Below are 24,668 nucleotides of genomic sequence, written 5' to 3'. Positions count from 1 at the left end.
TGCAGGGTCATAATTGTGCGCCTGCACTAAGGCCCAAGAGGGAAAGGCGCAGTAGTTTGTCTGGGCAGCCAAACGCCATCCGGCCAAGCCAATCATTCATCGGCACCGCCGCAGTGACCAGCATCTCAATTCGAGCTGCAGGCAATCGCCTTTTCTCGTCGCCTCTTTACCAAAGACGGTCAAGTCGGAAGTTGAGGACCCCACCCCGGCGACGCAGCTTGTCACCCGGCCAATCACCACGGCCAGACGGAGCCAAAGTACTTTTTCTGTCCAGCATGGTGATGATGTACATGACGACTTTAATATGGGCCCTTCTCGGGATCTCAGCCCATCCCCAGACGAGACCAGTCTACAATGAGGCTGGTAAGATCAACGATGTATCCATTTGCAGTGTCAACGCGCGAGACGGTACCTCCGGCCGACCACTAGACCCTAGGTAGGAGGTACCTTCCCTACCTGGGACCCCTACCTCTCACCTCACCTCAAGCTCTCTCGCTCTCTGTACGTGATCAGCCGAACCGAACACACACTGCGCTGGATCGCACTTCTCTTGTCTCTCTCGCTCTTTCTCACACACCCAAACCATTCTGTATGCCCACACTCTCCAGTCCTCTTTCCCACTTCACTCTACGCCTTCCCATAGCAACCGCACTTGTTTTAAGACTTCCTCCTTCTTTCTTCGAATTCTTCCCATCTATCCATCTCTTCTCTCCCCATCCAGCTCATCACCTCCCTTCCCATCTTCACCTCTATTACGCCCCCATCACCAACGTCGTCTTAGACCCTCAGCCTATTACCTTCTTATATCACTCTCATACCCGTCTCAACATTTGTCGACCTATCTGAGGTTCCCATTGACACTACCCATCTTTGGTATAATACTACCTAGCACCATACTTGACTGACATCTACCCTGCCTGCCTACCTGCCTGCCTGCCTACCTAGACGTGTTCAAACACAGCTCTTGTCCTGACAGATCAAGGTCGCCACGGCCTCAGGAAATATCTAACCACACTTGTTGTCTTTTCCATCTGACATCTAGTTATCACAGGTCACCATGGGTTCCTTCTCACGCACCCAGTCTCCTGTCCTCACCATGCCCCCCAGCGGTGCCCACCAATCCCATTTTGGCATGCCCATGTTCCCTCACCAGCCCTCGCCCCTTGGCCACTCTGTGCCCTATAAAGCTGCCTCTTCTGTATGGGCCCAGCCTCCTGCTCGTCCATCACTTGCCCAGACTGCAGGCCGTAAGCGCTCAAGAGAAGAAGCATCTATCAATCTTGATGTTGAGGAAGCCAAACGCGAGACCATCGAGCCTGTAAAAGAACCCGAAGATACATGGGTTTATGGCGAAGGTATGGTCCTCATCAAGTCACCCTCCACCTACGTCGCAAATGCCGGTAGCCAGTCCGGTACGTGGCTTGAAGAGAAAGCGGCCAAGGATGCTGTGCGCCGGAACGAAGAAGCCCGCTCAATCAACCAACAAGCGCGTCCATCATTGAGAAGCAACAAGTCGCAACGACTGGACATGAACAACATTCCAGTTCCTGCCACTAATGCACCTTCAAATCGCTCGAATCCGACGCGCGAAACCGTCGTGGACAACCTCACTCTTCACCTTGGAATTGGATGGAGTCGTGTCAGCGACAGCGAACATATCCAAGCCGCGTCCCGTGGCTGGGCACGATACATTGAGAACCACTTCCCTGTCACCAATGTCAACATACAACTTGAGAGCAAGGGCCTGCAATCTTATCTCGTCGAGGCCTCGGAAGGCTACTTCCTCTTTGGCGAGGACCTGCGACAAGGCCAGCTTGTGAGCAGGGATCTCAACCAGGCATTTGTCAATCTCAAGGCTTCTCCTCCGGTCTTTGAAGGCGCTGCACCGATGGTGGCTGCTGGCACCCCACAACCCACGACAGACGCGGCTCCTGTGCTCGACGTCGACATGGATATGAGCTAAACAAGGTCGATCCAGTGTGTGTGGTGATTCAATATGCAATTTCTGATATGGTGTACTGGTGGGCTTTGCTTGGGTGTGGCTGGTAGGGCAGGAGTTCTCGACTTGCTACGAATTTCCGATTTTCAAGTCATCTTAGCGACGGGCGGCGTCGCTGCTTGCGTTCCCAAAATCCCGGGATGGGGTAGTATCTGATGTTTTCAAGGCTAAACGGTCTGTATTGCTAGTTGTATGAATATTTATGAGCAACATGTTGCTGTCCAGTTGCAACAATTTACAAAGGTCTTATTAAGAAATGATGTGGTTGCTCTTTATTTGACTGTTTCCTAATGTGGGCCTTTAGGCAATACCGATCACATCTATGGTCGGAATCAATGCCAACCTATCTATGGGTGCTATCATAATTCGGGAGTGACATGAAAAGGAGTCACCTGGATTAGGGAGGACACATCGTGGCTGTAAGATTGATGGGCCAAGTACAACTTCCACAAGTAATCTAATAGATGCTTTTAAATTGGTACATACCAGATCTTCAGTTGGATGGAAATAGTGAAAATCTGCGTTTTCTTCCTGGTCTACGCCGTAAAACTCTCCTCCCACTTCAGCATCGCCCATAGCTTTCTATCCTACGCCCTACAGAGTAGGTACTTCAGGCGACCAATACTTCTTTCATCACATGGCATTGTCTCGGTATTAGAGAGCGAAAGCCATTTTGTTTGGTTCATTGTGGTTGGGTCTGATAGGTGCAAAGGGACATTTCTAGAGAGGCATTCTATCCTGAAGTTGGTAGGGTGCAAAATGCCATACCATTAAAACGATGATTCCGTCAGATACCGAAGAATACTACTTGCAGCAGTCTCTTTCAAAGATGATCCATGCATGTTTGACTACCTCCTAGCCATTTCTATTATGTTGACAATGGTAGGAGATACCATAATGTGCTTCATTTTGTGTTGTCGCGAACGAAGCGGCAGGTGTTGTCCTTTGCGCTGCGATTCCTTGCATATGATAACAGGTCAATTCTAAAGAACATTACATAGGGTAGTAGGATTATTTGTTATAGAATAAGAGCCACATCATTATACATTATCTGACACAGTCACTCCCAATTCAGAAGCGGAATGCTGTAGGCTGCCTATATGGTATCGGTTTGGTATCATGTCAGTCCATTTCTTCTTCCAATGTGAGGAGGCCACTAGTCACGTGTGCGATTCTTGTGTCACCACCCTGTAAAGAATTTTTGGGGGGAAAAGGGACACAGTCAGGATGGGCAGACGGCCTCCCCTGAAGTCCCCATTACCAAGGATCCAGGGTTTCGAGCCGAGTTGAGGGCAAGAAACAACTGGCCGACGACGTTTGAACCTCCGCTTCGCTCAAAACCAAGGCAGCTGAACTGAGGGGACGATCGCTGTTATCGTGCTTATCGACAGGCCAGCCGAAGCCGGGGCTCGCAGGCTGCCTGCCAACCTGCCCACTTCAAGTGTGTCTGCCTTGGTCTCAAGTTCTTTTTGGGCTGCATCCGGCAAAAGTGCTTTGGCTGGGGGTTGGCTGGGAATCGTGCAACGAGAAATAGGCGGCTGAACTAACTGCAGCACGCACTCACTGCGCATGGTATTGTTGTCTGTTGCACTCTTAAGCTCGTGTGTAGCCTTCGTTCCATTGGAGCACCGGTAAACAAAGCTGGAACGCGGAGTTGCTGCGCGACTTGGACCTATTCGCAAAGTCGGAGGGGGAAGATAGCTAGACTAGGTGCATGCAGCCTGTCCGCATTCACTCACCTCGAGCCTGCATTTCGGACGAGTTGTTATATTTTCGATAAACATACCACTCCACGATCGTTTTCATCTGTTTCTCAAAGGTTCGTCGCTACTGAATGAATTGACGACATACCAAGCTTCGTTCGCCCTGGACTTCCTTCATACCCAATACCTTGCAACCATCCCTGTTTAAGCGAGCCGGCCTCCCATCCTTGTGGCGAACGGTCGCACAGCCTCAAGAAAGTCAATCAAGCCTGCTGTCTGCAATCGCGAATCACGAGCTTGGGCGTGTGCCGATACATATCCCGCCAGTCCAAGCTAGAAAGCGAACTTATTCGGAGTCCCGCCTAGGGCGGTCTGCTGCTTGTATCTTGCTATATCTTCTTTTGGACGCAACAGCAGTTCGTGCGAATCGTGCAGCTGTTCCATCTTCTCGGGGATTCTTCCGCACGTTAAATACCTACCTACGCGCCCTCTTCCGCGAAAACCCTGGGAAATTCTCCGGGACGGGAACCCTTTGCCATCATATCATCGTCAATGAGCTTCAGCCACCACGTGAAGTTTGACCCTCCTCATACGATCCTGCGAGATTCGATCGCCGGACATCTGCTACTGAACTTTATGCTTCGCGCATAAAGTCATCAGTTTTTGGAAATCGTTGGAGAAGGACCAGCACCAACCACCACCACCAATTGTTTGTATATAGCACAGAGCCCGAGAGCTACCGACCCCGGAAATAGTTGTATTCATGGTGTCACAACCTGACTCGAACCCGTCCCATTCCCTCATCCGCGGCGCCCAATCCGTCGTCTCAGCGCGCACCTCCTCGCGGCCTCACGTCTCATCCCGGAGCAAGCGATACAACCGATCCCACACCGGGGGGACCTCCTACATACCACAGAATGAGTTCCCGGTCTTCAGCCACTCGGGCGACGTCGAGATCGTCATTCGGGCGGGCGGCAGGGAGAACCGATATCTCCTGCACCGCCATACCTTGACGCGCTGCTCTGGCTTCTTCGAGGCGAGCACCAGCCAGGAATGGAGCAAGGCCAGCTTGCTGCCGGGTCTGCCCGAAGCGCCGCCGACCAGGGAGCTCTCAAGGATCGGGGAAGACAGCGGCGTCAGCGTCAGCTTTGGGAGCGGTACGGGTAGCGGCAGGAGTTCGGCCGAAGTCGCAAGACCGCGCGCAGGCTCGCCTGGTGGTTCGAGGAAGCGATGGAGGTACGAGCTAGATCCAGGGGCGGGCCCCGACGACATCCCTATGCTCGTGCAGAAAGAGGCGGACAGTAGCAGCAATCGCGCATTACCACCACCCCCCAGCAATTCAATATTTGGTGGTGGTAGTGGTGGCGGTGGAGCAAGTATAGGAGCGCGAGATGCCATTGCCAATACATCATCAAGCCGACACAGACATACACAGTCTGCATCGACGCATTCAACATCCTCTTTCTTCCGATCCGTGGCAAACCTCTCACTCGGCAGCAATCACCACCGGCACCCTCAAAATTGCCCTCCACCGGCTGACGAAGGGCCCCCACTATCGCAAGCAGACGCTGATCTTCTACGCGACTACGACAATCTTTTCAGGATTTTCTATAATTACCCCCCAGTAATGGACGGCGTCAACATTGCAGACGCCTACGTGCAGTGCAAATCGCTACTCACGCTTGCCGACCAATACGACGCCTTGGCCGTCTGCGGTTCGCGCGTCGACCATCACTTACTCCAGTTTCAGTCGCGGCTATGGAAACAGGTTGCGAAATACCCAGTCTCCTATCTGCGATTGGGCTATCTAAGTCGGAGCAAGATCATCTTCCAGGAGGCCCTGATCCACGTCGTGGGTCAATGGCCCGCAGGCGAGCGGAGCATCCGCAGCGCATTCCCCGAAGTCGTCCTCGATATCATCGAGGACAAAGTCGATGAGCTCGAGGAGACCATCGCACGCATCGAGGGCAGGCTGTTCCGCCTCAATTTGACCAACTCCCGCGGCGAGCGTGTCACGCCCTCCACCTCGTACCTCGACTGGCTCGCCGTGAGCTTTTTCCGGCAGTGGCTTGCTGACAACACATCTCCTGCCCCGCCCCCGCCACCTACGTCGTCCTCTGACGGCCGCCGCGGCCACCACCACCACCACGGCGGCGGCGGCAGCAGTAACCATGGCTCCAGTCGCGCCGCGGCACCGGGCGCCATCGTCCCATCGCACGCCCCGCCCCCGCCGCCAACGCTCGCCTCGCTGGGCCGCACGTACCGCGCCCTGGGCTCGGCGAGCGGCTCCTCGTACCTGACCCACGACGACTGCAAGCGCTTCCTCAAGCTCACGCCGGACCTGTACAGCCGCGACAACCTGCGCCGGTTCGAGAAGCGCGTCGACGAGCTCAAGTCGGCGGCGCGCGAGCTCGTGCGCCCCCTCATGGGGACGGGGCTCGAGCTCGAGCTGAGCAACACGGGAAGCGGTGGGAAAGACGGCAACAGTCCAGGAGGGGCGGGAGCGGGCGGGATGGTGGCAACGTCCCCCGTGAGCTACTTGACTTGCATACGTGTTGTGGAGCGGGATCTGCCTTGGGCCGCTGAGGAATAAAATGGGTCGAGAAGAATGGGATCGCTCATGTGGAGTGGACGAAGGGAGGAAATGATCGCATTTTGATATAGTATGACGACTCTCATGATGTGCCGCGGAACGGGAGATGGAGGATTTTCGCGTTTGCTGTTGTGCTTGATTTTCTCCGTCATTCCATACGCCCGAATGCCCTGATGAGATGGGAAGAGAGGGAAAGTGATGTGGGATATAATGGTCGGCGTTTTGATAAGCTGTTTCTCCTTTCTTTCTTGTCGCAGGATACCCATCATATAAGTACAGAAATCTGCTACTACTACTCGAAATCAAATGACATTATGCAATTGCCCTTAACATACGTGTGCGACGAAAGTCATGGAAGTGACGAGCTCGTTTCTCTCGGTCTTCACTGGGTGACACTCACTCACTCCATTCGAAACTTGTCCCGCAGCGTACATCGTACAATGGAACATTATAAGATTCAAAATTAGGGGTATCATTTTGTATTCGTGACCACGTATGTCCCAAGACCAAATACCGCTAACGCCAGACCAAATATGCACATGCCAAATATTATACAGAACACCGTCATCCTCTCTATCCAGTCTTATTAGTCGTCTGGTTCGTTGGTCAGGTCAATCAAACTCAGTTCCTGGTCCGGTTCAGCTTCCTCTTCTGGCACCTCTTCCTCGCGGAAATAGCCCGGGATGCTCTTGCGCGGCTTGTACACCGTCTTGGTCGTACGCATGCCAAATAGAGCGTCGTTCAACTTGATTTGTTGTTTAGCTAGCCGATTTGCTTTTCTGACGTCGCTCTTGCGTGATGGCCTCGTTATAGTGACAGCAGCAGCAGCAGTTTTGGACGATAATGTAGGTACAGCGAGGTCTTTCGTACCTGTGGCGCGAGAGCGCTGCTGGGTCCTGGAGGTGCGAAGGGGTAATTGAGCTTGGCGCAATTGGATTGGGACGCGCGCTGCCGCAGAAGCTACTAATCGGCGGGATGTCATCATCATCCGACTCTATAGACTGCGCTGTCTGGTCCGCCAACACGTCACTTTGTATCCTCTCTAGCCCGCCTCGCCGGGCTCCGGAGCCCCGGGTACTGAGAGGGGCTACGGAAGGGCTAGCCGGCATCGACTCTGTCCTGGCCAGCTTTCGCCGGTCCTGGCGCGGCCTTGGATTTGAACTAAGGGGCCTCTCGAGGGATCCAGGCCTTGGCGGCGAGGGACTCAATGGAGAAACGGGCCGCCTCTTGTGCGGGCTTGTGGTGGGATTCACCGGGCCTTCCTTGGAGGCCCTGGCCTGCTGCCTCAGGGGACGGCGAACAGGCGATGAAGGCGGCGCAAGGGGGCTAGAGGAAATGCATATGACCTCGGCGGGTGCAGCGTCATAGTCTGTGGTCTTGTTGTTTCTGTTGGCCCTAGGACTGTGCTGTAAGCTGGCAATCATCCAGGGGTTTACGCAGGGATCCGGTAGAGGAGGCTGAGCCTGGGTCTTCTTCTTGGTCCTAGACTGCTGCTTAGTGGTGGCTTGTGGCCGCGGATTCAGGGGTTTGGCCGGTTTCTGAGTGGGAGGCGGTGGCGACGAATGTCTCCTCTGTGTACCAAGTGAAGAAAGGCTTTCGAGAGGACTGCGGCCCCTGGTAGTAGACCCTGGCTTCTCCTTTGGATTATCCACGGCTGTCCCCTGCGCAACTGCACTATTCTTGGTAACCCTGACATATTTATCTAGTGTATTATTTTGCATAACAGCCACTTTGGACTTGGACTTTGGCGCCGCTTTGGTCTTCTTTCGAGTCTCCTTGGCTCGCTGGGCCGCCTCCCAATCTTCAGCCATAACCGGGATACCGAGTTTGACGACCGTCGTTGGCGTCCAAAGAGCGTCCATCTCATTCGGGCTGTATGGTTTCCGGCCTCCAGGTTTTGCTACGCCATCTGGGCTGTCTTCCTCATCAGCCACTGCTTCGAAGTCGTCATCGCTGTTCAAAGCCAGTCCATCCCGAGCAAAGTTGATTTCCTCCTCGGGTTCTTCCTCGAAATTGTAGCCCACGATATCGGTCGGGATGAAGTTTAGCCTGAGCTCTGGGGTAGCATCTGTGCTGAGGTGAACCCGACTCTTTGTGATCGACTTGACTAGACTCGTTTCTGCGGCTTCTAGGCTTTCCACATCGAGTGACTGATCTTCGTGTTTCTGGCTCAGATCCATGATCTTCCGTGTGAGCAGCCCGGGTGCGAGAACGCGAATGAACTTGATAGCCCCGGCCCTGTAGGTCCAGTCGAACGTCTCATCCACGAACTGTCGTAACCCCACAACATCAAGCGGGCTCCCCCATTTCCGAGATTTTAGTTGGTCAAGCTTGGCTGATGGGGACACGACGGGATGCGTATAGTACCTGAGGACTTCCAGGTTAGGAAAATCCTCGGGGACCATGAGGGCCTTGTGTTTCCGTGCGGAAGAATTTGCTCTCGTTTGTGCGCAGCTGGTGGACGAGGTTATCCCTCCATTCAGTGAGTTTGGCTGTGTTGGATTTCTTCAAGAGACAGAGCGATTTCCCAAACCCAGCCCGGGCAGCCTCGCAAGCCAACTTGACCCCGGCTCCCGGTATACCCTCCGGTATGTAGTCACCGCCGCTCATCAGAGCCACCAGGACCATGCCCTCGCGGTCCAGGCCCGATTCGCCCTGTCGAAGCAGATGGGTATCATATACGGACACGTGGGTCGGGGTTTTGCTTCCTTTGGTGCCCTCGGCGCTCCAATTCCGCCAGGTCTTGGTGCAGCCGAACATGATGGTGTCGACATCCTCGCTCAGCACGGCGTCCACGATCCCACGTTGCTGCAATAACGCACATTCAGCCTCGGCCTCTCCGGGCGCATCGTGGATTTGGTAGCCGAAGAGGCGGATCAGGCGCTTGGCCATGGCGGTAGCGACGCCATCGCCTCGACCGGATCGCTTGTTGCGCTTGAAGGCGGGCTTGTTGGGCCCGTCGAAGACGAAAATGGGGTGGATGGAAAGACTGAGAAGACGCAGGAGGCGGTAGAATAATGTGCGGACGGCCGGGTTGGAACCGCCTCGAGCGGCTTGGACCTGGAATTGCCAGATGGAGATATCAATAGCTAGTCGCAGTGGTCGCCCTGTTTGTTCCAGCTGGTCGACGGCCAGCTTTGTGAGCGAAATGCGCTCGCCGGTGCCTATTTCCTTGTAGATGCTAAGCAAAATGGCGTGTTAGAGAAGGCCTGGCCAAGACTGTATTCGTTATGTCATCCAGGTGCAGCTGCAAGTGACTTACCCCTTGATACCCATCTTAACCAGCCAGCTGGTTCTCTGCTCGATGCATCGGCCTTCGAATCAAACAAGTCGGCTCAGGTATTATGTTGGATGCTGCTGTTTCATTTAGTTATGTAGGTTGTATCTGAGCAAACTCATCTGAACCTGGCCTAGCGTTAGGCTTCAGTTCAAACCGCTCGATTGAGGTCATCAATTGACCAGAGAGCCGAATGCGGAAACTTATTGTTACCGATTATTGACTTTTGCCTCGAGGTTGGTGGGGGAACTACGGACTAGAGCCGAAAAGTATCGGTACAAGCAACTCAAGCTCTCAGAACAAGCATCCTTGTCACTTTCAAGCACTCACTGACTGTACTGGCTTTCAATTAAACCCCAAGCTCCAATCCCATTCGCGCATCGCCCTGTCGCAGCGCGTTTGCAGACTTCATTCCCTAATGTATAACTAGTCGCATGTAGTCATGCCCGTTGCGTAACGCCAATACGACCAACTCCCTATCCGGTTGACACAATCCATTACGATCGTCGTCATGGCTTCCGATCCCGATGCAAGACCGACTCTTGCCCACCGGTCTGTGTCTAACATTCGCGCCGGTGGCCAGTCGTCTGCGAGAGACTCTACATCCGGCGCTCCCAACACCCCGCTGGCACGACCACTATCCTCCTCGGTACTCGGGTCGCCATCCAGTGCCCGCGCCGAAGAAGAGATCATCATCATCGAACTGGGCTGCCGGAAACTGCGTGTCGGGTTTGCCGGCGACTCTACGCCCAAACGGATCGTGGCCTTCGATTCGGAACACGACAAACGAGCCGGCGACTACCGGGCCTGGGAACCCGGCTACGAGCATGACTGGAGAAAGAGGACGGCTGGCAAGGCCTGGGGGAGCGATCACGAGCTTTGCCAGCTTGATGTGAGGGGGCAAGACTTGGGCCTCGTGGGCGACAAACTTGAGCGTGTTTTGCGGGACACATTCACCCGATACCTCCTGGTCGATTCGAAACCGCGCAGGATATCGCTGGTATTACCGCCTGCCGCCCCTCTCCCGCTTCTATCGTCCACCCTCAGCACGCTCTTCCGCAACTTCCAGATCCCCACCATATCACTTCTCTCGTCACCGGCCATGGCCACTTTTGCGGCAGGGGTGCGCTCTGGATTGGTGGTGGACATTGGCTGGAACGAAACGATAGTCACTGCAGTCTACGAGTTTCGCGAAGTGCAGACATGGCGCACCATCCGAGCCGGCAAGATGCTGCTAGAAGAGACCCGGAACTTCTTGGTGAATGCCATCCAGGGCCGAACCGCTGAATCACAAGTGGAGGGAGAATCCACACCAAAGGACATCATCAGCTTCGAAGAGTGCGAGCAGGTTGCTACTCGCATGCTCTGGTGCAAGAAATCGGAGAAAACCCCGAAACAGTCCAACACCGAAGGACTACCTACTCTCCATGAGGCCGATGAATCTGATACTGCGGATCCTGCAGAAGATTCCACGCCTACTCCAATCCATCTTTCTTCGTGCAAACCTAGCAAGACCATACAGGTTCCATTTTCACAATTGGCCGAGCCATGCGAAACGACCTTCTTCGAGACTCGCTATGCGCCAGCGTGCTTCGATGACCACGAACTCCCTCTCCATTTGCTGATTTACCGCGGTTTACTTCAGCTGCCCCTGGACGTAAGGGCCATGTGCATGTCACGCATCATTTTCACTGGCGGGTGCTCTAACGTCATTGGGCTTCGCGGCCGGATCTTTGACGAGGTTTCCCTCCTGGCGCAGGAGAAGAGCTGGGATCCGATCCAAGGCAAGGGCGCCGACGCCTACAGGAACAACCCCAAAATCAAGCGCAACGCAAGCAGGCAAGCAAACGATGGACCAATACCTATCATACAGCAAACAGACCCCTCCGGCACCTCGGGAGAGGAGGCCGTACCTCTGGACCCGGCGCATGCCCCACCCGAGGTGGATGAAGTCGAGGAACACATCCGGCAGGAAAAGAACTACAGAGCACCGGTGCAGGGTGTGTTGCGAGCGATTGATTCACTGGGGCCATGGTGCGGCGCAAGTATGGCCACGCAACTCAAAGTGCCAGCACTGGCGGTGATCGAACGAGACATATGGTTTCAGCAGGGTGTGAACGGGGCCAGTCGGCCGAACGAAGTCGACGTGCAGGCGCAGCAGAAGCAACAGCGGCAGAGCATGGGAGCTGGTGGCCTGATTAGGGGCCAGGGAAATCAAGCGACCAGTTGGACGCTGGGAGTCTGGGGTACTGTGTAGTCAGTCGTCAGCCAGTGAGTGTAATGGACAAATTCGTAGATCTGATGCAATGTGGGTGTGTTAGCCATCATCTATGCACAACGATACCCTCGGTTAACTCGATGCCACTACGTAATGAAAAGTGTAAATGGACAGAGAATGGCACGATGGTTGGTGACTGGGTGTGACTGGTGACCGACCCAACTGGACGCTTTCCACCCCGGCTTGCCGGCTAAGCAAACAGCTTACCCCGGTCAATTGCAAAATGCGGGGAGAGCTCTGGTTGACCTAGAATAAATGTAAAGTACATTCTTGAGAGCTTCCCGCGATCTCAAAATTTCGGGGATGTCGAAGTCGCAGCCCGGAACTTCCGTCCGGTCTATACTAACCTTGACTCCAAGTTCATAAAATAAGAAGCAGAGTCTGTCCCGACCTTCTTGCAGTCTCTCTCCTAGTTGAGATCATACCTTTGTTGAGGATGCGACCGCCTCAGACCTCTTTCGTGTGCATGCGATGTCGCTTTCGCCCTGCGCAAACCCGCTTCTTCCATGCGTCGGTCCAACGCCGTGGCAATCCCAACCGGACGACACCAGCAGAGCCCGTTTCCAGTCGGCCGACCACCGCTCCCCGGCCGAGTATCGACATCAAGCACATCCGCCAGAACCCGACCCTATACGAGCAGAACTGCATCGAGCGCAACTACAAATTCCTGAGCGCATATCCCGCCCAGATCAACAACCTTCACCAGCAATGGCAGGAGCAGCAGCGGGACGGCCGCCACCTGCGCGAGCGCAGCAACCTGCTGCGGAAGCAGATCGCCAACTCGGCCACGACGACGGGCGATGAGGACCCCGCCACCGAGCGCCTGCGCGGCCTGTCCAGGGAGGAGCTGCTGGCCGAGGCCAAGCAGCTGAAGGAGAAGCTCGTGGCCATCGAGCAGGCCGAGGACCGCCTCACGCGCGAGATCGAGGACATGGCCCTCGCCCTCCCCAACCTGACGAGCGACCAGACGCCCCGCGGCGACGAGGCCCTGGTCCTGTCCTACATCAACAACCACCCGGAGCCCGTGCCGTCCGAGTCGGACCGCGTCTGGCGCTCCCACGTCCACATCGGCTCCGAGCTGGGCCTGCTCGACTTCGCCGGCGCCGCCACGTCCACCGGCTGGGGCTGGTACTACCTCCTGGACCAGGGCGCGCGCCTCGAGCAGGCCCTGGTCCAGTTCGCGCTCGCCGTCGCGACCCGCCACGGCTGGCGCCAGGTGACGCCGCCGAGCATCGTGTACGGCCACATCGCGGCGGCCTGCGGCTTCCAGCCGCGCGACCAGCACGGCGAGACGCAGATTTACGGGTTGGCGCAGTCGGCGGCCGACCGCGACCGCGGCAAGCCCGAGCTCGTGCTCGCCGGCACCGCCGAGATCCCGCTCGCCGGCATGAAGGCCGACACCCTGCTCGAGGAGTCGGAGCTACCCCTGAAGCGCGTCGCCGTTTCGCGCTGCTACCGCGCCGAGGCGGGCGCGCGCGGCGTCGACACCAAGGGCCTGTACCGCGTGCACGAGTTCACCAAGGTCGAGCTGTTCGCCTGGGCCGAGCCGAACCCGTCGGCCGCGACGGAGCTCTTCGACGAGGTCGTCGACATCCAGACCGAGATCCTCGAGATGCTGGGCCTGCACTGCCGCGTCCTCGAGATGCCCTCGGCCGACCTCGGCGCCTCGGCCGCCCGCAAGTGCGACATCGAGGCCTTCTTCCCCTCGCGCCGCCAGAAGAACGAAGGGTGGGGCGAGGTCACGAGCGCCAGCATCTGCACCGACTACCAGACGCGCCGCCTCGCCACCCGCGTCAAGACCGACGGCAAGATGACCTTCCCCTGGACCGTCAACGGCACCGCCCTCGCCGTGCCCCGCGTCCTGGCCGCCATACTGGAGAACGGCTGGGACGAGGGCGAGTTGCTCGTCAAGCTGCCGGAATGCCTGTGGGATCTCATGGGGACTGATGTCATTGACATGAAGCACAGGATTAAATAAGTTACTTTAATGGGATACCCGTCGAAAAAGTCGTGTATACGGAGTCATGGGCAGGGTAAGGTCCTGATTAGGCAGTCGTCTAATTATGTTGTACAAAATAATATGCAACCCTGCTATCACAAGATGGACCCCTTTGTTCAGTGCAGTACCTATATTTACTAGCAGAAGTACTCTCATGGATCGGAATCTTGATGTTCAATACATGTTGAGAAAACAGGGCAAGTGCGCAGGGGGTTCACTATGCCACTGAGCCACTACTCTATATTGAGCAATGAATAATCAGGAAGCACTGACTACTTTACAAAAAGTTACTTGGTTATAAGATTTATCACGCAGCAGCTAGTGAAAGAAACAAGGTATACCTGTGACAAAATTATATTTCCATGTGTGAACCTGCAGTAAGAATTAACGACTCGATCATGATTCGTAATACCGTTGCTCCTAGCCCTGAACAATAAAAACAAGACTCGTAATGTGTGTATCTACAAAGAAACCCGAACCAAACCTGTTGCCCGTCCTCCTCGCTGTGAGGTGTGACAGACAGTATTAATGCCGCTCCCTTCCTTTCCCCTTCAGACATTAGCGACATTCCTTCTTCGTCCCTCATCCCATCATCAATCCGTCCCTACATCCTAAGCAGCGTACACAACCATCCCATTGCTATCGCTTCCTACTACCGACGAGTCCGCTATCGACTCCGTATCAGCGATACTCTCCGTCCCGAGCCCGCTCTCCGTGCCAACTGCACTGTTCGTCCACTCACTGCGGCTATCGTAATCGTCGTCAGCGTAGCCGTCGTCGGTATAGCCACCTTCAGTCTCGGTACTTGTGATGACAGTGGTGCCGAGGCTAGACCTCCTGAGAGTACCAGCGTTACTGGCGTTGTCCTCTGCGCCGCTGGCTTCACGGTCATCGTTCGGCTCAGCCGTAGCGTCGCTAGCGGCATCGTCGATCGTAGACTCCGGCTCCGGCTCCGGCGTAGCTTCGCGTTCGGGTTCGGCCTCGTTGTCAGAGGGCTCGTCAATCTCCCTAACCGAATCGATGACCTCGTTCTCCTTATCGCCTTCCAGGTCACCATACTTCTTGCCCAGGCCACCGCCCCAGCTGCTCTTACGTAGGGGTCCGTTGCCAGTGCGCACACTCTGGCTGCGCTTTATGCCGCCAGATGTCAAGTTGTTGTTGATTTGGCTGAGACTCAGAATGCGCCGCGCTGCCCCGGCAGGGTTGGGGGGAATGAGGCCCCGGTTGCCGTTGACGGCGATATTCACGGCCTTGCGATGGGCTGACGCGGGCTGCGCATTGAGAGCGGCAGCATCGACAGGTGCCAGGCCGGATCTAGCACCGGGAACACGCTTGCGAGACATGGCATCACGCCCTTTGGTCCCTGCCTTGGTCAGAAGGAGTGCACGCGAGTGATCAAGAACCCCCTCGAGAATCCGGCGCTCGAGACCCTCGGCTCTTGATTCCATAGCCTGAAGTTCCTCCCGGCGAATATGCATCGCTGTCTCTAGAGAGGACACATCGGCTGTCAGGCGTGTCTTTTGGCGTTGAAGGTATTCCTGTTCCGTCCTGAGTGACATGATGCTCTCGCGAAGCTGCTCTTCTTCCGACCGCAAAGAGGTAACATTGGCTTCGACGTGCTCCGTTTCGGCTTGTGCCACTGCAAGTCTGATGTTTGTCTCTTGCACCTTCTTTTCCGCCTCCTGGAGATGCTTCTCGTGGTCTTCATGGTCGGCTTCTATTCGCTTGGTCTGAGCTTCCAAGAAGCTGGAGATGTCGGATGCAGTCTGCACTACTTGCGCATGCACCCTGTCGAGAGTGTCCAGCTGGGAATAGGCTTTTCCGGCAGCGTGTGAGTGATCGATCAGCTTGTCAAGCTTGGAGTGCATCTCCGAGTCGTCATACTTCTCAGGAGGAGGCAGCAATGGTAGCTCTATTTCCTTCTCCTTAACATCCTCGATCTGCTTTTGCAGATCTGTCGAAGTCAACTTGGAATGTTCGTAGTGCTGGCCCACGATGAGAAGCACGTCCTTGATCGACTCGAGGATCTTGGGCTGGTATTCCACCACGTGGCCTTGCAGGCCTTCGACGGCAGTTACAGCAGCCTGGACCTGGTCGCGCGTCATGGAGTGCTCGTTCTTGTCATCTGAGTGGTTCTCTTCGGACTTGGAGAAGAGGTCATCCACTCGACCGAAAACTGTCTTGGAAGCCTCCTCCATCTTTTCCATGGATTCGGTCACGGTCGAGCCAAGGGTGTCGATCAGCAGCTTCAGCTCGTCGGCGATGGCCTTGGTTCCAACAACCGCAGCCTCCATCTCCACATCTCGAGCTTCGCCGGCCTTTGTGCGGTCCTCCATTACGAGTTCGAACTCTTCATATTTGGTGATCAACTCTCCAACCTTCTCGTCGATCTTGGCGGTTAGGGTATCGCTGGTGGCCTGGAGCTTCTCGTCCGAATCTAGCTTAGCCCCGACGACACCGTTCTTAGACTCTTCCAACTCTGCCTTCACCATTTCGTGCATCTCCTTGAGGTCAGCTGAGACGGTGCTTGACCCGATCGTTTCGCCGAGGTTCTCAAGGAGTTTCTGCAAAGCTTCCAGGCCATTGCCCTCGTCCTCGAGCTTTCCCTTCAGCAGACCCTGGAACTCTTCGAGGAATGTCTTCACCTCAGTCACACGCTCGCCAACACCAACGATCTCGGCTTGGCGTTCTTCGAAGGCCTTGGCATTGGCCTCCACCTGAGTGTCCAGGACGGTTTTGACTTCGTTGGTGACATCCTCAAGGGGCTTCAAGTCCTCCTTGGTTGGCAAAGCAGCAATGTCTGACTTTACCATCTGCTCTATTATGGTTTTAACGTCGTAGCAGACGGCTTCGATAGCGTTGACGTCCGTCTTGGTCACTTTCTCAGGGTCTTCGAGAGACTTTTCGGCGCGCTCCTTCATCTCGTCGAGACCAGTCGTGAGTTGGTTGACTAATAACTCTACAGCCGCAATGTCCTCCTTCTTGGACATCAGCTCCAATTGACCCGTTATAGAGCCAACTGATTCTTTAGTCTCGAGTACGAGCGCTTCGATGGTGTCGATATGGTCCTTTCTGACAGCCTGCTCTCCGTCTACCAGATCCTCGATTCGATCCTTGGTGTTGCGCAGTATAGTTTCGATCGCCAAGACATCTTCCTTGGATGCTGCATCTTCAGGGTTGAAATTTACAGGAATTCCAGGGTCCTCGGGGTCCCAGGGTCCTTCTTCCTCGTCGCCATGCCCTCGACTGATTCCTGAACACTGCGCAATAATTCCTCCATTTGTACCAAATCCTCCTTAGATAAGCTCTCGGGTGCCTGCTTCTCAGTTATGCCAACCACGGATTGCTGCACATTGCGGATCATATCCTCCATCTCGGCTATGTCTTGCTTGGAGAGACTCTCCGTCGGTGCCGCAGGTTCCAGAGCTTCGACCTTGATCCGTAGTTGGGTAAGCATGACTTCAAGATTCTTAATATCATCTTGCTTGAGGGCATCTATGGAGGCAGGAACCATGGCATTGCTGGGAGCATCGCCCACAGCGGCGAGTGCTTTATCATTCGGGTGCTGCTCTTCCCGAAGGAGGATAATGTCCTTCTTCACACCATCGAGTCCGCTCTTCAGAGCGTCGAGGATCTCGTCATTGGCTGTCAAGTCGACGGGCTTGTTACTCATCCGCTCAAAGCTGCCACGGAGATCACCGAAGCCCTCGTGCATCGCATCCAGTATTTCGGCGGTCCCGGCGTTAGGACGCAACAACTCTTGGCGAACTCGCTCGAGACCATCTCGCATCGCCTCTAAGATTTCTCTATTGTCGGCTGTGGGAGGCGTATGTGAAACGAGCACCGAGTTGACAGCGTCCCGAAGCGAGCCAATCTCTTCAGTGAGGACCGACTTGGATCCTTCTTCGGATCTGGCGATAAGCTCTGCTACTTCGCCACGGAATCCGTCAAGGCTGTGAAGAAGACTGTCCATATGGGCTGCCTGGCCGTTCCCAGAACTGACGCGGTCGATGTAGTCCTCCATGTGGATCCGAAGCTGCTCGATGCCGTCCTTCGTCGCATCGAGAACTTGTTCCGTATCTCTGCCGTTTGCGGCAACGTTCTGTTTTGCTTCCTCGGATACGGCCTTGAACTCCTCGCGCATGAACTGCATTATGTCGTGAAGTCTCTCGACCACCTCGTTGTTGTCGACTTCACCCCCATGAGGAATGATAGCATTTGCGTTATCGGGGAATTCGAAAGAGTTGAGGCCTTGTTTTACAGCGTCGAGCATATCATCTCTCGTCAGCTCGCTCATGGCTGATGGGGCTACGGGAAATTCAAATTCCTCCAGACACTCTCTAACAGCCTCGAGTATCTCCTCACGTGAGAGGCCTGCTGGGGTTTCGACCTTTGGCGGGGAATAATGCTTCAACCCTTCAACAACGGCTTCGAAGACATCCTCTCTGGTCGCGCCCTCGGGTGTTTCGTTCTGCGGCGCGTATTCTTGAAGGCCTTCCCTCAAGCAAACTAGGATCTCATCGCGATCGAGGCCGATCTGTTCAACAGAGATATCTGGCTTGTAGTTCTCCCATGCATCTTTTACCGCATGGATAACATCATCTCGGCACAGATCCGGCTGTGCCTTGCTGGCCTCTGCGTCATGGAGAGCGGCATTCAAGGCATTGTAGATCTCCTGGTAGTCGACAATAGATTTCATGGATGCCGACGAAACCCTGCGATGCTCCTTGAGAAGCACGTTCACATGAAGCTTCATCTGCTCGATGCCTTCATCGACGATCCTCTCCATCTGCATCTTAGTGGCGGGCTCCTCCTTGCCAGCGGTCTTCGTACTGACTTCGTCCAGACGCCGGCCTATGTCCCGACCCATACCAAGGACTTCGCCGCGAAGCTCTCGAACAAGGGCTTTGACTTCAGCAGTTAGGCCACCGCCTGCAGCAACACTGTCTTTAACGCCGCGGATGACTCTGATAACCTCCTCGTTGAGTACTTCATGACCACGAGCGGCGGCAGGCGAATGGTGTTCCCTGTCGTGCAGCAAGGCATTGCCCCGCTGAGTCATCGAGCCGTGTTGTTGACTCCAGTCCAGCTCGCGTAGGCTCCTGTCGTCATCTTCGTCGAAGCTGAAGTTGCGTGGCCGTCCAGCATTACCGCCGCCGCCACCACCATGGCCGGCGGCTGGCACAAGTGCGAGCACTTGAGAAGTAGATTTGAGTTGTTGGATGAGTTCTTCAACCTTCTGAGATGAAGCCATGCCTGGTAGCATCTCCACCAGCTCGGTTAGTCGGCCCACGATACCGTCCTGTCCGTCCTTGGTGCCCATCTCCCGGATGATTTTCTCTAGTAGAGCGAGTGTGGCTGGCGAATCTCCGACCAGGGATGGAGCACTCGAATTCATACTTAGCGTAGAGCCATCCATTGAAGCAGCAAAGCTAGTAGGTGATGGTATTCGGGCAAAGAGAAAGGTCTCCCGTTCTTGGATGGCGGGGGGGCTGCCATGCGACCTGTGCTCTACGTATAGGCTATCACCGTAGGTGGGATCTCGCGAGCTTCGTTGGTGTTCTTTCTTGGTAAAGACAATTTCACGGAGACTTTTTCGGATGTCTTCGTCTCGCGCATGTGTGGCTTCTTTCAGGCTCATGAGGTCCGTTGCATTGTCCCTGCTTCGCCTGCTTAGCGTTGCCATTTCCTTCTGCAAAGACGTAGCAATGCTTGTCAAAGTGACGATTTGGTGGGAAAGGTTATCCATCGACGGTGTCGTTTTGGTCATAGGTGTTGAATGATTTGTAATCGGAGCTAAGGGCTCTGGTGTTAGGAACTCCTTCTCTCTGGGTGGTTCCCTGTATGGTTCCCTGGGTGCTGTGTCTTTCGAGGAGACTGTAGGCATGTTTTGCAGGGCAAGCATTGTTGCTGACTGGGGCGGCGTGTTTTCGCCCAGAATGCTGTGCGGCGCCCTCCTCATTTGTTGCCGCATGACTGGTGTCAAGGTGATAGGCAGTGGTGTGGGAGTGCCGTCTCGCTCGCGGTCGACAGAGCCACCCCTTTCGCTTTCGCGTCCGCGGACTGGCGTCCCGGGCCTGCTGTTCTTCTCGGGCGAGTGCGTCCTCGGCGTGAAGGAGCTGACCGAATCACGTCTCTGAGAGCCCTCGATCATCAAACTAAGATCGCGGACCGTGGGAGCCTGGAGAGACTGCATTCGCTTGTGTGGGCTTCCTCCTGGGGACCAGTGCCTTCTCGACCAGCGCCTTCTCCGGAGACATGTCGCCGCTCATGGTCATCCGCTTCGTCATGGTGGGCACGAGGGCATTCTCGCGGGCCTTTTCATTCAAGGCGGCGTGCGCCGACTGTATCGCCGCAGACGTGCCTATCCTAGATGTGCCGACCGTGGGCGACTGCGGGTTCAGGGGCAGAGGGGGCGGCGCCCGTTCGGGTCTGAGCTATCCCACCTGCGATTTATGAGCCGGCGGAACAGAGGCATTGGTAGGTCATGGGCAGTATCAGCGAGTAAACATACATTGGGATGAGAGCTCGCATCTGGTGCGACGAGGCAGACGATTGATGTCTCAGATGCTGCGGCCGGTCAACCCGATCAGCGGGAGCATCACGCTCGACCGGAGGCATTTTGGCGGCTGTTGATGCAATGCTTCAATTGGCGTGGTTGTGGGGAGGAATGCGGTGTCTTTGTGAATATCGTGTACGTGGTGTGGCTTGGTACCATACAAATGAACCAAGGAATTTGGGTGCCCACACGCCGGATGCTGGACAGTACAAATATCAACAAGTAACCTAGGTAATAAGCAGCAGCTTGAACAAAACACAAAAGATCAAATAGGTATCAAAAGCATAAGGTGAGCGCAAGCCAGCCAGAACCAGGCTCGATGATGGTTGCTTGGAGGGTCAGTCGGAAGAGCAGAAAAAGAGGCCAAGGGAGCAAGGTTGCCGTCCAAGCTCCTAGTTAATATTTCCGAGGAGGGGTCTATAAGAAAGAGCGAGATCAACAGATGGAGAGGGCAACTGGAGTCCATCGATCACTTTTCCAGGGATTCACTGGTTGGGCCGCACATCCAGCAGCAAATGGGTGCATGCAGGTCAGGGAAAACATTGGATCAGCTTGTCCAATCCCAGCTGGCGCCTTCCCGCCTCCAGGTCACCCAGCAACCAGGCGAGCTATCTTCCCAGGAAGGGAAACGGTGAAACAGCCAGAGAGTGCCAAAAGGCAGTGTGCACTTGCCCCAATCCGTGCGACCCGACGTCATCCACTCGCATCTGATTTGTGACATCCTCTGCCAAAGTAAACAATCCGGCTCAACGTACGGTTTCTTCTGTCGGTGAACCATTGTTTATCAAGACCCCAGACATCAACCATCTGGCGGGCCATGATAGGCTGCACTGCAAGACATAAGATTTTGCTAGTGCAAGCCATCACCAAATCGACCTCGAGGGGCACTGTTCGAGACTGTTCGAAGACACAGGCATTGCTTGTCACTTCTGTTCAGGCCGGGGAACCATTAACCCACGAATGCACAACGCAGAGAAGTCACTACAGAGTAGTAGCGCCACCTTAAAGAACCGATTCGCTAATCATTTAAGACAGTAGTGAGAACACGGCGGATTGAATCGATTAAGAGTTCGTTCTAAGAGTTGGCATCTCTATGCCTTCTTTTTCTTCATTTATACAGCAGATCTGGTGCAGCGCTAGGCTTTATGACGGCTGTGCATCACCCCATCACCCGCCTACATAGAATGTATGGAACGACCGCAATCCCGACTTGCTGGAACGGCCCGTGCAAGGTGCTAGTAACAAGACCAATCGCGATATCTCGGCTTTTGGCCACTGTTTTCCTTGCAGGTAGGACTTTACATATTATCAAGTCGAACGCTAATACGTCTCTTTCTACATGCACTCACGGGACCACCAGTGACAATTTTGATCTATGGCGATGGTGGATATGCCACGCTTGACTGTATAGCGCCTTAGCTATGTACTCATTCCCTGGCCTAAGTTTAGCAGAAGAGAGCTGTGGCTTTAGACCATTGTCACACTTTAGAAGCCCGGCGTTGGTTCGAAGATGCAGAGATATCGGTTCTTTGTTGAGTGATTCCATTATAATCAAAGTTTGGCAGGTGTTCTCCTCTTGGCCCCTTTTCCTGGGAGGGAACCCGCGCGATGCCTCTACCACCACGCATACTTACCTATGTATCTTGAACCAAGACATTAACTTGTTGTTTCTGGGGGCATCTAAAATACTAGATGTAAAACAGAGGGGTAAAAGCCGAGTAAGTGAAACCAAGCACAAGAGCAATAAGTCGAGTATCAATGTTTGTTACTAGGCAATGGTTTGTTTTATCTGCTTGTGCTACCCACACCCTTGAGTAATGTGTACAATACAATATTAAGATGTTATTGCCAGACTCAGAAGCTGAAGCTGGTTGTGGTGCCCGTCTCCAACCTTGCCTTCTTCCTGGCCTCTCTGGTATTCAGGATATCCGCCTCCTGAGTCTTGGCACCAACCTCCCTGTCAATCTCGCCTATGAAATCCGAGGCCGTGCCCTCAGCTTCCAACGAGTCTTGCATCGCTAAGTGGCGAGTGAATACGTGCTCGGGCTTAATAAGATACTCCGGGATCAAGACCTCGACGACGTCGCCGCCCTCCTTGCTGTCGCTGGTCCAGGTCCATTCGGACCCCTTCTTCCCCGAGCTCGTCCATTCGTATTTCTTCTCGTCGGTGGCCTGGCGCACGTCGCGATGGAACCCCTTCAGCCTTCCGGCTTGTACGGAGGAGTGGCGGTCTTCTTCTTCCTCATGCGGTACTCGACGGAGGGATGGATCATCTCGTGGGTCGCGCCGAGCGCGACGTGGCTCTTGGGATGCTCTTTGCACTTTACGTAGCGGCCCGGCGTGCGGTACTCGGGCCCGCGAGCATCATGGTATCGCAGTAACTGTCGACAATGGGGCCCGTGGCCCAGCCGTTGACGACGTCGTTGGCGACGTGCTTCAGCTGCACCTTCTTGAGCCCGCTCCAGTCGAGAGCCTCCCAGGCTTTGCGGGTGAGCCAGTTGGTGCCCAGGTCTTTCTCCCCATGGGTAATACGGTTCAGAACGGGCTTGACGAGATTGAAGCGGTCTTCCACCGTCGCCCTAGCCAGATTGCCGAAGTCGGCGTCGATATCGTCGAGCTGGAGGTAAGGTGCAACTTGTTCGCACATCCAGGGCGAAGGAGATCATGGCAATCTCTGTATTGGAACAGTCAGTTCGTATACCTCGATCTCAAGTCATATTAACGCGATGGCTGGCAACTCACGTTCAAAGTCACTTTTTCATTCCTTCAGCAGATCGTCGCTGCCACCTCCCACGTTGATGTGAACACCAGGAAACCAGACCTGAAGAAGCTCGGATTTGGTCTTTTTGAGTTGGTCGTACATCTCGCAGTCGACCAAATCTGACCAAGCTTGGGTGACCTGCCCCGGTGTCGGGTCTTTAGCCGCCTGGACATCGTCCCATGCCTGTGCAATCTCCTCATGAGTCCTGTTTGGGTCTGGTTGGCTAGCAGCGAGACCGTCCTCGGCAGGAAAGTGCCAGAGAGTAGGCGAAAACGGACCTCTTCGCTCGTCTAGAGCAAGAGCGTGGAATGCGCGCCTGATGTCTAAGTACATAAGGTGGCAACACAAGAGTGGATGGTAAATTGATGTATGAGTAATGCTGCTGATAGAGCGCATACAGGTCCGGGAAGTCTTGCATGTCGCGCGGCGAGATGACGCCGATGTCGTTGACGAGGCCGGCGACGGCGCGCGCTGTACGCGCCCCGGGAGAAGCCGAAGCAAAAGATCTCGTCGCCCAGCTCGTAATTGAGCACGATGAAGTTGTAAGCCTCGATGACGTTGCCAACAAAGCCGATGCCGAAGCTGACCTCGAGCAGCTTCTCGTGAGTGCTCAGGACCCCCGTGCCGTTCCCGGCGTCGTCGTAGACGATTTGCTACATCACCTTCCCGTCACTGCCTTTGCCGCTGCGGGAGATGGCGCGGGAGAGTCGGGTGATATTGGATGGGATGTTTTTGAGTCCCGACACCGACGATTGCCAGGTGCCATCGCAGCAGATGATGATCCGCTTTGGTGCGACAGGGGTGCGCGTATCGATGAAACTCCCCTGAGAAAACTCCTGCTGGGAGAGGTCCGTTCTGTCATCATTGTGGCTAGTTGGAAGCTGAAGTGGAAGTAGAATTGGAAGTGGATGGGGATGCTGGCATGCAGTCTGTCTGCCGGCAGAAGGTCCAGCAGGCGTTGGTCTTTATAGACAGAACTCTCGTGTCATCGCTCATTATACCGCCTTCTCAAGCCATCGTGCTAAACACCAGCTGAGTATTCATATTATCGTTCTAGAAACCTTCATAGTCTCAGCCAGGATACAAGCGCCACTACTTGCCGTTATAATCGTGGAGCGGTTGGCACGAACCAGGCCGCCAGCTGAAAAACAAAGCAAACACAAGCCGATAGCCACGCGAATACTAGACTAAAGGGAAATCCCGGCAGGACAGAATAAGCAACAAGCCAAATGATTCTGGAGCGGCCGATGCTGTCGGATCTTATGAACAGCCTTATACAAGGGCATTTTGAGTTTGTCGATAGCGCCATAGCATTCCATCCCTGGCTTGAGGCGCACCCCGGACCGGTTCAGCGACGAGAATAGCTGAGACACGTCAACCCAAGTACATGCCAAAACTCATATGGGATAGAACTGCTTCAGCTGGGTGGCCATAGCACTCGACTCGAAGTCAATGCAATGTCTTGCCTCGAGCCGAGCTGAGAATTGGCATTCTTCGTC

At 54.9% G+C, this 24,668-nt stretch overlaps 8 protein-coding genes across 8 annotated transcripts; 5 read left to right on the top strand and 3 right to left on the bottom strand.

Moving 5' to 3' along the window:
* Window positions 1-1,057: 1,057 nt before the first annotated feature.
* Window positions 1,058-1,963, top strand: PG994_001840 (uncharacterized protein; the record flags this gene model as incomplete). The annotated part of the gene is made up of 1 exon (XM_066853249.1): window positions 1,058-1,963. One exon carries the CDS (start codon window positions 1,058-1,060, stop codon window positions 1,961-1,963), a length of 906 nt encoding a protein of 301 aa, XP_066721390.1.
* A 2,502-nt stretch (window positions 1,964-4,465) lies between these two features.
* PG994_001839 (uncharacterized protein) lies at window positions 4,466-6,295 on the top strand (the record flags this gene model as incomplete). The annotated part of the gene is made up of 1 exon (XM_066853248.1): window positions 4,466-6,295. One exon carries the CDS (start codon window positions 4,466-4,468, stop codon window positions 6,293-6,295), a length of 1,830 nt encoding a protein of 609 aa, XP_066721389.1.
* Window positions 6,296-6,881: 586 nt separating this feature from the next.
* On the bottom strand, window positions 6,882-9,571 carry PG994_001838 (uncharacterized protein; the record flags this gene model as incomplete). Its single annotated transcript, XM_066853247.1, has 4 exons — window positions 6,882-7,098; window positions 7,166-8,630; window positions 8,698-9,476; window positions 9,558-9,571. 4 exons carry the CDS (start codon window positions 9,569-9,571, stop codon window positions 6,882-6,884), a joined length of 2,475 nt encoding a protein of 824 aa, XP_066721388.1.
* A 512-nt stretch (window positions 9,572-10,083) lies between these two features.
* PG994_001837 (actin-related protein 10) lies at window positions 10,084-11,829 on the top strand (the record flags this gene model as incomplete). The annotated part of the gene is made up of 1 exon (XM_066853246.1): window positions 10,084-11,829. One exon carries the CDS (start codon window positions 10,084-10,086, stop codon window positions 11,827-11,829), a length of 1,746 nt encoding a protein of 581 aa, XP_066721387.1.
* A 457-nt stretch (window positions 11,830-12,286) lies between these two features.
* Window positions 12,287-13,828, top strand: PG994_001836 (seryl-tRNA synthetase; the record flags this gene model as incomplete). Its single annotated transcript, XM_066853245.1, has 1 exon — window positions 12,287-13,828. One exon carries the CDS (start codon window positions 12,287-12,289, stop codon window positions 13,826-13,828), a length of 1,542 nt encoding a protein of 513 aa, XP_066721386.1.
* Window positions 13,829-14,460: 632 nt separating this feature from the next.
* PG994_001835 (uncharacterized protein) lies at window positions 14,461-20,470 on the bottom strand (the record flags this gene model as incomplete). Its single annotated transcript, XM_066853244.1, is given in 4 exon segments — window positions 14,461-17,109; window positions 17,136-20,030; window positions 20,041-20,281; window positions 20,364-20,470. 4 exon segments carry the CDS (start codon window positions 20,468-20,470, stop codon window positions 14,461-14,463), a joined length of 5,892 nt encoding a protein of 1,963 aa, XP_066721385.1.
* Window positions 20,471-22,262: 1,792 nt separating this feature from the next.
* PG994_001834 (uncharacterized protein) lies at window positions 22,263-23,587 on the bottom strand (the record flags this gene model as incomplete). The annotated part of the gene is made up of 4 exons (XM_066853243.1): window positions 22,263-22,711; window positions 22,758-23,025; window positions 23,203-23,485; window positions 23,568-23,587. 4 exons carry the CDS (start codon window positions 23,585-23,587, stop codon window positions 22,263-22,265), a joined length of 1,020 nt encoding a protein of 339 aa, XP_066721384.1.
* A 13-nt stretch (window positions 23,588-23,600) lies between these two features.
* PG994_001833 (uncharacterized protein) lies at window positions 23,601-24,065 on the top strand (the record flags this gene model as incomplete). The annotated part of the gene is made up of 1 exon (XM_066853242.1): window positions 23,601-24,065. The coding sequence occupies one exon, from the start codon at window positions 23,601-23,603 to the stop codon at window positions 24,063-24,065; it is 465 nt and encodes a 154-aa protein (XP_066721383.1).
* Between the last annotated feature and the right edge of the window lie 603 nt (window positions 24,066-24,668).

Source organism: Apiospora phragmitis (assembly GCF_038363925.1).
Source record: "Apiospora phragmitis strain CBS 135458 chromosome Unknown utg000002l:1.0-5516284.0:1.0-5523493.0, whole genome shotgun sequence".
NCBI classification, from domain to species: Eukaryota; Fungi; Ascomycota; class Sordariomycetes; order Amphisphaeriales; family Apiosporaceae; genus Apiospora; species Apiospora phragmitis.
The sequence above is the reverse complement of the archived record's forward strand: the minus strand, read 5'-3'. Positions and strand labels throughout refer to the sequence as shown.